Source organism: Bufo gargarizans, chromosome 10, assembly GCF_014858855.1.
Source record: "Bufo gargarizans isolate SCDJY-AF-19 chromosome 10, ASM1485885v1, whole genome shotgun sequence".
NCBI lineage: Eukaryota > Metazoa > Chordata > Amphibia > Anura > Bufonidae > Bufo > Bufo gargarizans.
Genome location: NC_058089.1, coordinates 47,108,194 through 47,121,624, shown reverse-complemented (window position 1 = coordinate 47,121,624; position 13,431 = coordinate 47,108,194). Strand labels below are relative to the sequence as shown.

The window sequence follows — 13,431 nt, the reverse complement described above, 5'->3', positions numbered from 1 at the left end:
CCTCTGCCTGAAGGTGCGCCCCCACCCACCCGGGTGGGGGGCCGCCTTCTCCTATTCAGGAACGTATGGCGGGCCCACATCTCAGACGCATGGGCGCTCGAGATTGTATCTTGCGGATACAAAATCGAATTTGCGTCCATTCCGCCAGACCGTTTCTTCCGATCCCGTCCTCCGCGAGATCCCGTACGAGTGGCCGCCTTCTTCGCGGCCATTCACTCTCTAATGGACAAGGGTGTCGTCGCCCCCGTGCCTCCGACGGAAAGGTTCAGGGGGTTCTACTCGAACCTCTTTGTGGTTCCCAAGAAGGAAGGCTCAGTGCGTCCGATCTTGGACCTAAAACGCCTGAACCGTTTTCTCCGACTGCAGAGATTCCGGATGGAGTCTCTCAGGTCCGCAGTGGCCTCCCTGGAAAGAGGGGATTTCATGGCCTCAATCGACATTCAGGATGCATACCTCCACGTTCCGGTTGCTCCATGTCATCACCGCTTCCTGCGCTTCGCGGTGGGGGACGATCACTTCCAATTCGTCGCCCTTCCCTTTGGTCTGGCGACGGCTCCTCGAGTGTTCACCAAGGTCCTGGCCCCTGTCTTGGCCCTTCTACGTTCAAGAAGTGTTTTTCTTCTCCCATACTTGGACGACATCCTGGTCAAGGCACCCTCCTTCTCTCAGACATCCCGCAGTGTGGAACTCACTCTGGAGACCCTGACGCGGTTCGGTTGGATTATCAACCACCCCAAATCTTCCCTTACCCCCTCCAGACGGCTGATCTTCCTGGGGATGCTCCTGGATACAGAGTTGGCGGAGGTCCGCCTTCCGTCGGACAAGCGTCTGGCCCTTCGCGGGTCGGTTCGCAGTCTCCTCCGTCATCACCGCCCTTCCCTCAGATCCAGCATGCGGTTGTTGGGAAAGATGGTTGCCTGTTTCGAAGCGGTGCCGTTCGCACAATTCCGATCCCGCACCTTTCAGAGGGCAATTCTGTCGGCCTGGGACAAATCACCGAGGAGTCTGGACAGGACCTTTCTTCTGCCTCCCCTGGCTCGGGCTTCCCTCGGCTGGTGGTTGCATATCCCTCTAAGGGGGAAGTCCTTCCTTCCACTGAACTGGCTGGTGATTACCACAGATGCCAGCTTACGGGGGTGGGGGGGGGTTTTCCCTCCCCGGTCCGTCCAGGGCGTTTGGTCTCTATCGGAGTCCAGACTTCCAATCAATATTCTGGAACTGAGGGCGATTCTTCTGTCCCTCAGACACTGGACCCATCTGCTGAGGGGCCACCCTGTTCGGATCCAATCGGACAATGCCACGGCTGTGGCATACATAAACCATCAGGGAGGCACTCGCAGCTGCAGCGATGCAAGAGGTGACCCTCATTCTCCTCTGGGCGGAGACGCACGTGCCGGCCTTATCTGCGATTTACATCCCGGGGGTGGACAACTGGGCGGCGGATTTCCTCAGCCGGTCCACCATCGACCCGGGAGAATGGTCCCTGCACCCAGAGGTGTTCGAAGCCCTTTGTCTTCGCTGGGGTCGCCCCGACGTGGACCTCATGGCCTCCAAATTCAACCACAAGGTCCCCCTATACCTGGCCAGGGCACGGGACCCGAAGGCATACGGCGCCGACGCGCTCGTCCTTCCGTGGCGCGAATTCTCCCTTCTGTACGTCTTTCCTCCTTTTCCCCTCCTGCCACGGGTTCTTCGGAGGATCGCGGCAGAGGGCGTCCCCGCGATTCTAATCGCCCCGGATTGGCCCCGCCGGTCTTGGTACGCCGACCTAATGTTGCTGTTGGCAGACGCACCGTGGCCACTGCCCTCCAGGGAAGACCTTCTCTCTCAGGGACCGATCTTCCACGAGCATTTAGGCTCGCTACGTTTGACGGCGTGGCTATTGAGACCGCCGTCTTAACGCGACGGGGTTTCTCCGCGGACGTAGTCCGCACCATGATCCGGGCTCGTAAGCCCGTATCCTCTAGGATCTACTATCGGGTTTGGAGGTCCTATCTGGGGTTCTGTGAGTCCCGGAGCATCCCACCTCTCCGGTTTTCTCTTCCCACAATCCTGTCCTTCCTCCAGTCGGGTCTGGACCTGGGGCTGTGCCTCAGTTCTCTGAAGGGTCAGATTTCGGCGCTGTCTATTCTTCTCCAGCGTCCCCTGGCCCCTCTAGGGCCAATTAAGACCTTTTTACAAGGGGTGGCTCACTCTGTTCCGCCGTACCGCCCTCCAGTTCCTTCCTGGGACCTGAATGTGGTGCTCTCGGCGCTCCAATCAGCCCCCTTCGAGCCTTTACGGGAGGTCTCCCTTCGCCTTCTGTCCTGCAAGGTCATCTTTCTTGTGGCCGTCACGTCTCTCCGACGGGTGTCGGAGTTAGCGGCTCTTTCTTGCTCCGAACCTTTCCTGATCTTCCACCAGGATAAGGTTGTGCTTCGGCCTGTCCCGACTTTCCTGCCAAAGGTGGTCTCCGCCTTTCACATCAATGAGGACATCGTCCTTCCGTCGCTCTGTCCCTCTCCTTCCCACCCCAGAGAACGGGAACTGCACCGTCTGGATGTGGTCAGGGCGTTGAGGATTTACTTGGAGGTCACCGGGTCCTTTCGGCGCACGGACTCCCTGTTTGTGGTTCCGGAGGGTTCGCGCAAAGGGTTGGCGGTCTCCAAGGTGGCTATTGCCCGTTTCATTAAACTGGCGGTGTCTGAGGCTTATCGAGCCAAGGGCAGACCTCCGCCTTTCGGCGTCACTGCTCATTCCACCAGAGCAGTCGGAGCTTCCTGGGCGCAGAGGCATCGGGCCTCGGCTGAACAGTTGTGCAAAGCAGCCACTTGGTCCTCTCTGCACACTTTCACAAAGTTCTATAGGGTGCATACGCATGCATCAGCGGATGCTGCTTTGGGCCGCCTGGTTTTGCAGGCAGCGGTTTCCTGATGCTCTGGTGGTGTTCCGCCTTGGGTTTGTGGTCCCTCCCTTCTTGGACTGCTCTTGAACGTCCCAAGGTCTGTGTCCCCCAAGGAAAATGGGCGAGAAAAGGAGATTTTTGTATAACTTACCAGTTAAATCTCTTTCTCGCTCTTCCTTGGGGGACACAGCACCCACCCTTCTGTGTTTGGTTACAGGGTTATGGTCTGGCGCCCCGTTGGGTTGCTGGCTGGTTGTTTCCGTTATTGGTTGTTATCCTTTCACTACTTGGACACGCAACTGGTAGCCTCTATCTCCAGGCTGAGGGTATAGCTGATGGAGGAGGGGCTTAACAGTTTTACTTAGTGTCACGCCTCCTAGGGAGCTGAGCTATACCCAAGGTCTGTGTCCCCCAAGGAAGAGCGAGAAAGAGATTTAACTGGTAAGTTATACAAAAATCTCCTTTTTTGTACCATAGTTTGTAAATGCTATAACTTTTACCCAAACCATTTTTTTTTTTGCCCAAACATTTTTTTTTTTATCAAAGACATGTAGAACTATAAATTTAGCGAAAAATTTATATATGGATGTCGTTTTTTTTTGCAAAATTTCACAGCTGAAAGTGAAAAATGTCATTTTTTTGCAAAAAAATCGTTACATTTTGATTAATAACAAAAAAAAGTAAAAATGTCAGCAGCAATAAAATACCACCAAATGAAAGCTCCATTAGTGAGAAGAAAAGGAGGTAAAATTCATTTGGGTGGTAAGTTGCATGACCGAGCGATAAACTGTGAAAGGAGTGTAGTGCCGAAGTGTAAAAAGTGGCCTGGTCATGAAGGGGGTTTCACCTAGCGGGGCTGAAGTGGTTAAGGGTCAAAATGCCCTAGGCTAGGTCTTCACGACGACATGTGGTGCACAACTGCACCAACATTTGTTGCAACAATTTTTATAATGATAGTCTATGGTGTCGCAATGCTACATGCTGCTACGCGACATTCGCAAAAAAATCCATCTCGAATATCATAAAAATTGTCGTGCGACAAACATCATTGTGTAGACCTAGCCTTAGGCTACTTTGTTGGAACATGGAGATCTGGCCTCCTGATCAAGCAGAGAATCTTGGGAATCGGCAGACGCAAACCACAGCTGTTTGTGTCTGGCCGACCCTATACATTTTTGCTGGAACTCTGCCAGACCCCATTATACTTAATGGTGCCTTCGGCCTTCCACTTGTATCTGGCAAAGAGTTCTCTTGTGCTGGAATCTTCTTCTTTTATTTTATTTTTTTTTATTTTTATTTTTTTTTTATTTTTATTTTTTTTTCCCCATCTTAGGGTTTCTGTATTCCTTTCAGTATTCGGCGCAGTGAGTGAAGGACTTGCTGCTGCCGGCTTCTTGCCTGCGCCGAAGCAAGAAAGCCGGCAGCAGGAGCGTGTCCTTCACTCACTGTGCCTGCGCCAAATACTAAAAGGAACGGTGTGGGATTTACAGGACACTGAGGAGAACTCTAAAGTCAATCAACTGGACCTGGGCGTGCCAAAGGGTGCGTAGACTGAGCCTCTAGGGTGCTGAAGCAACGCCCTAATAGCACCTAGAGGCTCACTAGCATATTTTAAGTCTTTATTTTAAGAGAACGGCGGCAGGCAGTTATAAAGCGCACTGGTATGTACTGCTGACATTAGCACATCGCTATGTCAGTCAGCTTCATGACAGAAAGCATTTAAACATATGTTTTATTGTTTTCAATAATTAAATAAAGAATATGCATTGTGTTACTTTCTTTTCCAAACATTGATCTGATCTTGCATGATCCTTAGGGCTCTTTCACACGAGCGGATGCCATGCGGGTAATCCGCTGCGTGAAAGCGAGCCAAGCCCCGTTGCGGACAGCAGAGACACGGAGCAGTAACATGATTGATAATGCTCTTTGCCTCTGATCTTTTTACTACAAAATTACGGTGAGATAAAGTGGTCACTGATTTTTGTAGTAAAAAGGTCAGAGGCTAAGAGCATTATCAATCATGTTAATGCTCCGTGTCTCTGCTGTCCGGAACGGGACTTGGCTCTTTCACTCAGCGGGTAACCCACACGGCATCCGCTCGTGTAATAGAGACCTTATAGTCCCATTAACAGAGGGATACAAGGAAAAAAATTACAATTAACTTGAGCAAATTAAATAATAACAAAGGGGGTTATAAATTGGGGGACAAGGAGTAGTATGCTCGACATTACATCACGAAAATAGTGAAACTTTGTTGAATTGAGTGAAGCCAGTTATGCCACTTAAAGGGGTTGTCTCATCATGGACAATGGGGGCATATACCGCTGGGACCTGCACCTATTTGGAGAACGGGGCCTCGCAGGTGAAGGAGTGCGCATGTGCAGCCACCCACTATTCATTTTCTATGAGGCTGGCAAAAAAGCAGAGCACTGGCCTTGTTGCCTTATTTTAATTTTTTTATTTTTTATTTTTTTTTTGTCGCTTGCAGGTATGGAAAGCCAGATTAAGCGGTTACGAAGAGGCTATGAAACTATTCCAAAAGATTGTGGATGAGAAGAGCCCGGAATGGTCCAAATATCTCGGCTTAATGAAGAAGTTTGTCACAGAATCCAACGCTGTCGCCCAGTTAAAAGGCCTGGAGGCTGCTCTTGTCTTTGTAGAAAATGCACATGTCGCGGGAAAGTAAGTGGAGCTTTTGTCTTGGGCTACTTTCACATTAGCGTTTTTTTTTTTCTTGCGGATCTGTCATGGATCTTTAACCCCTTAGTGACCACCCATACATGTTTTTACAGCGGTCACTAAGGGGCCTTAGGCTGGGCCGCCGCGTTTTTACGGCGGCCCGGTCTAAGCACTGCATGGCTCCCCCGTGCAGCGGGGAGCGCAGACCCGGCTCTCACATGAGAGCCGGGGCCCTGCTCTAACAGCCTGGACCGGCAGGAGTGCCGATCCGGGCTGTTTAACCCTTTACGTGCCGGGCGCAATGGCGCCCGCTGCATGTAAAGTGGTGACAGAGGGAGCAGACTCCCTCTGTCTCCATCAGCACCCCGAAAATGCGATCGCGGGGTGCTGATGTGTTCGGAAGCTTACCTTGCTTCCGTTCAGGGCCCCGAGCCTGTCTTCAGTTCTCTCCAGCAGGCTGTGCCTCTCTGGCGCGGCCTGCTGGTCAAGGTTTGAATAGCATTGCTATTGAAATGTAATGCATTTATAGAGATAATGCATTACATTTTAAAAACAATCAAAATACTGTATATTATAGTCCCCTTGTGGGACTTTTAAGTAGTAAAAAAAATACACATTTATTAAATAAAAAAAATTCCATAAAATAAAATATGCTTTTTTTCCCATTTGAAAATACGCTTTTCAATGAAAAAAATTGCAAAAAGAAAATATCCCCTATATGTTTGGTATTGCCATGTCCGTAACGACCCAGACTACATAAATTATCCCCTATGGTGAACGCCGTAAAAAAAAAAGACTGAATTTCTAATTTATTCTTAGTTAACAACGAAAAAAACGTAATAATAAGCGATCAAAAAGCGCCATTTACTCCAAAATGATACCAATGAAAAATACAAGTTGTCCCTCAAAAATCAAGCCCTCACACAACTCCATAGAAAAAGAAAAAAAAAAAAGTTATGGGTCTTGTGAAGTGGCAATGCAAAATCATTTTTTGGGTTAATAAAAGGGGTTTTATTGGGAAAAAAAAGTAGTAAAACGTAAAATAAATTATAAGTATTTAGTATCACTGTAATCGTACTGACCCAGAGAATAAAGATATTATGTTATTTGTACCAAAAAATGAACGCCGTAAAAATGCAGTGGCAGTATTGCTATTTTTCCCCCATCTCCCTCCCAGAAAGAGTTAATAAAAGTTGATCAGAAAGTTATGTGTACCCCAAAATGGTGCCATTAAAAACTACAACTTGTCCCGTAAAAAAAACAAGCCCTCATGAAGCTATATAGACGAAAAAATAAAAATTATAGCTCTTGGAACGAGACCATGAAAAAGAAGAAAAACGCTTGGTCATAAAGGCCCAAACAGGCTTGGTCACTAAGGGGTTAAAAAAACGCTTCCATTACAAGAATACAACCGCATGCATCCGTCATGAACGGAATCTGTTGTATTAGGTCTTTTATAGCTAAGACAGATCTGTCATGAGCACCATTGAAAGTCAATAGGGGATGGGTCCGTTTTTTTTTTTTCTATTGATTTAGAGAAGACTGATCCGTCCCCATTGACTTGCATTGTGTCAGGACGGATCCGACTTGCTCCGCACGACATCGCGTACAGAAACACTATGCTTTTTGGTGCATTCCGTTTTGTCCCCATTGACAATAAATGGGGACAAAACTGAAGCGTTTTCTTCCACTATTGAGATCCTATTATCTCCATAGTGGAATTGAAAACGCTAATGTGAAAGTAGCCTTATACATGATCTGATGGACATCGAGGACACCTACATGTCTGCCAGCTGCCTGGTCAAAAATATGCCCTGTGTTGGCACTGATGCATCTTGATGCATTTTTAAGTGCGCTTTAAATGTGTTTCTAACTCCTTTTTAGGACTACAGGGGAGGTGGTTTCTGGTGTTGTGAACAAAGTATTTAATCAGCCAAAAGCCAGAGCAAAGGAACTTGGGTCAGATATCTGCTTGACGTACATAGAAATCGAGAAGGGGGAGACTGTACAGGAGGAGCTGCTGAAAGGCCTAGATAATAAGAATCCAAAGATTGTGGTGGCCTGCGTGGAGACACTGCGGAGAGCCCTGAGGTAAGTAGTCTCTGAGGTTGAAACCACTTGCAAATTTTTAATACACACTGCCTTATATCAAGTCTTTTCTCTTCACAGTGAATTTGGTTCAAAAATAACGTCCCTGAAGCCAATTATTAAAGTTTTGCCAAAGCTTTTCGAATCTCGAGAGAAGGCGGTGCGAGATGAAGCCAAGCTACTTGCCGTGGAGATCTATCGCTGGATCAGAGACGCTCTGAGGCCACCATTACAGAACATTAATCCAGTGCAGGTGAGAGACTTTATCTAAGGCAGGCTGAAGGGGTATTCGATTATTTTATTTTTGGAGTACATGCCATTTCTTTGAATAATGCATCTTGGTTGCTGTGGCTGCTATTGAGCATGACATCTAAGGCTACTTTCACACCAGTGGCACGGACCTCCGGCAGGCTGATCCGGACTGCCACTCTGTCCCCATTGACTATAATGGGGCGAAGTTACGGCGAGAGGCTGCTGGAATAAAACTACGACATGTCTGACATTTATTCCGGCAGCCTATCGCAGGAACTCCGCCTTCATTATAGTCAAAGGGGAAGATGCGACAGTTCGGAGGCACACTGTCTCTAGCAGCAGGACGTATCCGGCAGGCTGTTCACCCAACGAAACAGCCTGCCCGAGGTCCGTACCGCTAGGGTGAAAGTAGCCTAAGGAGATAATGGGCCAGTGTCTAAGGTTTCTGTGACTTATAGCCGTGCTTCCACTGTTGATCGCACAGCTTCTGTGTGATCACTTTGACGTACCGTATATTTAGGATTCTGAAATTCATGGTTTGTGCAAACTTATCAGACTATATGTAATGCAAATCTCTCACCAAAATTGCATGTTGAAAACTTTAACAAAAATTTAAAAAGGTAAAACGTGTGCATGTTTCGATGTCTTTGCACAAACCATGTAATACAAGGATCCTTCTGAATTGCATGATGCTGTATTGACATCAAAGGGGTTGTCAGGTTTCCAATACCAATGACCTATCCTTAGGAAAGAGCTTTTTTGAAGAGACTGCAATGCTTTTATGAGAGCTGCCATCTCTTCACGGTTTACCTGCTCGCTGTCTGTATTGCAGTGTGGACATCTTTCGTCCCATTCACATGAATGGTAATTAGTCTAACTACACCTGATATTTTCCATTCAAGTGAATGGGACGGCAGAGTTGTTATTGCTCATGCTTACTGCTGCAATGCAGACGGCGAGCAGGTAAATGGTGATGAGAACGCATCACTTGTACATGGGTGGCGGGAGGCTGACCCATTGGTCTAATATAGATGACCTAACCTCAGAATAGGTCGTCAATGTTGGAAACCTGACAACCCCTTTAAGTTGATCGTACAGGAGCTGTGTGGTCAGTGTAAGCATGACTTTTGCCAAGGGTCTGTGGTATGTAAATTTTAGTGTTGGCATATGACTACACAGTCAACTGTTAAGGTTTAACAGGGTCTCTAATGTAAACTGTAATACATAGTTAGTGGGAGCTGCTCCCGAATTAAAATCCACAAAAAAAGACCCTTTAAACTACAATATTTAATGATAATTCTTAAAACCTAATGCCCAAACTATGATTGGGATACAATGATTGATCAATCATGTAAAGATAAAGTAAATTGCAAGATATAGTGAGGCATGAGCTCGGGGTCCCTGGGGGAGGGAGAAAACTTGCCCTAAGTATCGCCCTATCGTGCCCCCTAAGCCCAGAGACTAATCCAGAGACTAAGCCCTCAGTAGCCCTGGCAATGAAATTAGAAAAAGACTGTTCCCCTCCCAAAAAAGGGGGGGGGGGGGGGGAGAGAGATCAGTTTTTCCCCCAGCAATATGGGTTCCTCAGGGGGTAAGTATACTGGGTCTATGTATCACATCAAAAAACATAGAAGCAATCATGCCAAAAATGATATGACGAAATCTAGATACTTTGCCAGATAAGTAAAGCGTGATAACAAAAACTGCTGAGGGGGTATAAATGATATATGATAGAATGAAGTAAGGTAAAAGGGTGGCAGAAACAGACAAAAGACTAATATAGGTCTAGACGTCTGTCTAAGGCTGGTTTCACACGGGCGTTGCGGAAAAATGTGCGGGTGCGTTGCGGAAACACCCGCGATTTTTCCGCGCGAGTGCAAAACATTGTCATGCGTTTTGCACTCGCGTGAGAAAAATCGCGCATGTTTGGTACCCAAACCCGAACTTCTTCACAGCAGTTCGGGCTTGGGATTGATGTTCTGAAGATTCTATTATTTTCCCTTATAACATGGTTATAAGGGAAAATAATAGCATTCTGAATACAGAATGCTTAGTATAATAGTGCTGGAAGGGTTAAAAAAAAATAAAAACGTTAACTCACCTTATCCCCAAGATCGTGTAGTTCCCGGTCGGTCTCTTCTCTAGCTGTGGGCTTGGGCTGAATGACCTTTGGTGATGTCAGATCACATGCTCCAATCACATGGTCCATCACCATGGTGATGGAGCATGTGATCTGACATCACCAAAGGTCCTTTAGCCACAGCTAAAGAAGAGACCGACCGGGAACTAGGCGATCATGGGGATAAGGTGAGTTAACTTTTTTATTTTTTTTAACCCTCCCAGCACCATTATACTAAGCATTCTGTAGTCGGAATGCTATTATTTTCCCTTATAACCATGTTATAAGGGAAAATAATACAGTGAATAGACTGTCACCTAGAACCCATGCGTGAAAATCGCACCGCATCCGCACTTGCTTGCGGATGCTTGCGATTTTCACGCAACCCCATTCATTTCTATGGGGCCTGCGTTACGTGAAAAACGCAGAATATAGAACATGCTGCGATTTTCACGCAACGCATAAGTGATGCGTGAAAATCACCGCTCATGTGAACAGCCCCATAGAAATGAATGGGTCAGGATTCAGTGCGGGTGTAGTGCGTTCAACTCACGCATCGCACCCGCGCGGAAATCTCGCCCGTGTGAAAGGGGCCTAAGAGTCCACCAGGTTAATGCTGGCTGCGCAATGGGTCCATCCTTTGCAGCCTAGTGCCCGATGTCAAAAGCAGTAACATAGACAGCGGACACTTCAGGGCTCCAGATGGCGACCAAAATGTTTTGCTGCACCTGGGAGGTTAATAGCGGCAGATCGCAGCGAGCAGTCATAGAGGCTGGGTGCCGGGTATGGGATGTGTCCGGCACCCGCATGGCAGCCTGTGTTTGTATTGTAAGCATAAACGATATTCATTGGTGGTGCAGTGGCATTAGCCCCTCCCCTCCCCCTCCCTGCTATCAGCCCATTGGTGGCAGCAGCAGTACAGGGGGGAGGGGCCACCTCCTTCTCACACTGCGGGGACGCTTACTGTATATTTCCCTATCGCCGATGTTGCATGCACAGACAATGAGGAGGATGAGCGTCGGCGCCGACGATACGAGGTGGATGTGTCACATTTGGCATACGCACGCCGTTGCAGGGTATGCCGTTATGTCTACTGTACACAATATGTGTGTGGCCTCATGAAAAATACATTAACCACGCGTGTGCTGGCGGAGGAGAGCGAGGATGGCTCCTCCACAATTCATCCCAGCTGCCAAACTGTTTAGGTTCTGGTATTTACTGGCATTTTATTCAGCCACAGTAATAAGTACCAGCTATTCCGGGGCTTGCAGTGTACAGCAGGATGCTGCATGCGTGTGCCCTGTCTGTGTGCAGGTGTCTTTGTACGTCAATGTTTATATGCGGTTCTCCGCCATGCACTGTCCATTGGTACTATACTGTCTCTACACATGACCCAGAACACATAAGGTTAATCTATACCGCCATCTGCTTCTGTGCCAGTGTGGAAAAGTACTTAGGCTGTCACCCACGTGATGCCCAAGCTCTGTCCTGTCAGTGTACACCAAGACCCGTGTTGGTCAGCGCCGGTGGCCACTTCTGATTTTGATGCACACGTATACCCAGAGCTCAGGCGCATCCAATGTGCTGCCTATAGTATGCCCCTTGTAGTGTACCCATCTACAGTATTATAAATTAGAATCATTGGTGGCGCAACCCTAGGTAAGGCTCCTTTCACACTAGCGTTCGTCGGTCCGCTCGTGAGCTCCGTTTGAAGGGGCTCACGAGCGGACCCGAACGCCTCCGTCCAGCCCTGATGCAGTCTGAATGGAGCGGATTCGCTCAGACTGCATCAGTCTGGCGGCGTTCAGCCTCCGCTCCGCTCGCCTCCGCACGGACAGGCGGACAGCTGAACGCTGCTTGCAGCGTTCAGCTGGCCGTGCGGAGGCGAGTGGATCCGTTCAGACTTACAATGTAAGTCAATGGGAACGGATCCGCTTGAAGATGTCACCATATGGCTCAATCTTCAAGCGGGTCCGTCCCCCATTGACTTTACATTGAAAGTCTGAACGGATCCGCTCAGGCATCTTGCGCACTTAGAAAGTTATTAATGCAGACGGATCCGTACTGAACGGAGCCTCCGTTTGCATTAATATGATCACATCCGTTCAGAACGGATCCGATCAAGCGCAAGTGTGAAAGTAGCCTAAGACATGTGTTTTTTTTTTTTTTTTTTTTTTTTTTTTTTTTTTTTAATACCGTAATTATATGCATTTTAAATTTGGCGACTAAAAATTTCAATTTGGCGACTACATTTTTCAGGTTAGGAGCCAATGGCTCCTTGATATTTTTTTTTAGTCTGGAGCCCTGCACTTACATGGACTCCCAGGAACGTAGACGCACCACCCCTTTCAGATGCTGTGGGCATGTGAAGGGATGGAAAAGCTGACATTTTAAATAGTGCACCCAGGCAGCACATCCTCCCGACAACCCAGTCAGTGGTGCGCTGGATCAGACTCCTATCGCGTCATTTCCGGTCGTATAGTTTAACATCCAGTATGTGGAGCACATATTTGGAATGCGTACCACATCCGGACGGAGCGCAGAGCCCCTGCCTTTCCCGGACCATGTGAGCTGCTCTGCTTGTAATTGCTGAAACTGCACATGAAATTGGGAACAAGCTGCTAATTTCATTGTAAATGTTGTTGCATCTTTTGCAGCTTAAAGATCTAGAGGAGGAGTGGGTGAAGATCCCACAGTCTGCGCCCAAGCAGACCCGCTTCCTGCGCTCGCAGCAAGACCTGAAGGCAAAGTTTGAACAGCAGCAAGCAAGTGGAGATGCTGAAGGTAGGTTTTCCAAATCCCATGATTGGTAAATGTTATCGGGTCTCCGTAACATTACACATGACATCTTGGTGCTCTTCTCAGGAGACGAAGCTGAGGAAGAAGCTGTTCCTCAGGTTGATGCCTATGAGCTGCTTGAAGCTGTTGAAATTCTCTCAAAATTGCCGAAAGATTTCTATGATAAGATTGTAAGTAATTGATGAAATTTGCAAGTAGATCTTTGTCTGGAAGAAAAAAAGAATCCCGTCTAAGTTTTTTTCATGGATTTTCTATTAGGAAGCCAAAAAATGGCAGGAGAGAAAGGAGGCTTTGGAAGCTGTGGATATCCTGGTCAAAAACCCCAAGCTTGAGGCTGGCGACTATGGAGATCTTGTGAGGGCCCTTAAGAAGGTAAATCTTTTAGTGAGAGGTTGTGGCTGAAGCTGATAATTTCACTGAAAAGCTTTTACTAAATGTATTTTATATTACAGGTGATTGGCAAGGACACGAATGTATTGCTTGTAGCACTGGCTGCCAAATGCGTAGCAGCACTTGCCTCTGGCCTCAGGAAGAAGTTTGGCACATACGCCGGCCAAGTGAGTATGCCGTCTGCCTATTCGGTTGCTACAAAGCTGCAATTGCTTATTGG

General features: G+C 47.8%; 1 protein-coding gene across 4 annotated transcripts in view; it reads left to right on the top strand.

The window, feature by feature from the left end:
- CKAP5 (cytoskeleton associated protein 5) overlaps positions 1–13,431 on the top strand; it is a 68,133-nt gene that overhangs the window by 20,206 nt on the left and 34,496 nt on the right. For all 4 annotated transcript variants that reach the window (XM_044270232.1, XM_044270231.1, XM_044270228.1 and 1 more), the window contains exons 3-9: positions 5,373–5,566; positions 7,448–7,654; positions 7,733–7,904; positions 12,680–12,806; positions 12,888–12,991; positions 13,080–13,193; positions 13,274–13,378. In XM_044270232.1, the coding sequence (XP_044126167.1) occupies positions 5,373–5,566; positions 7,448–7,654; positions 7,733–7,904; positions 12,680–12,806; positions 12,888–12,991; positions 13,080–13,193; positions 13,274–13,378 (1,023 nt within the window). The remainder of the gene's footprint in view (positions 1–5,372; positions 5,567–7,447; positions 7,655–7,732; positions 7,905–12,679; positions 12,807–12,887; positions 12,992–13,079; positions 13,194–13,273; positions 13,379–13,431) is intronic.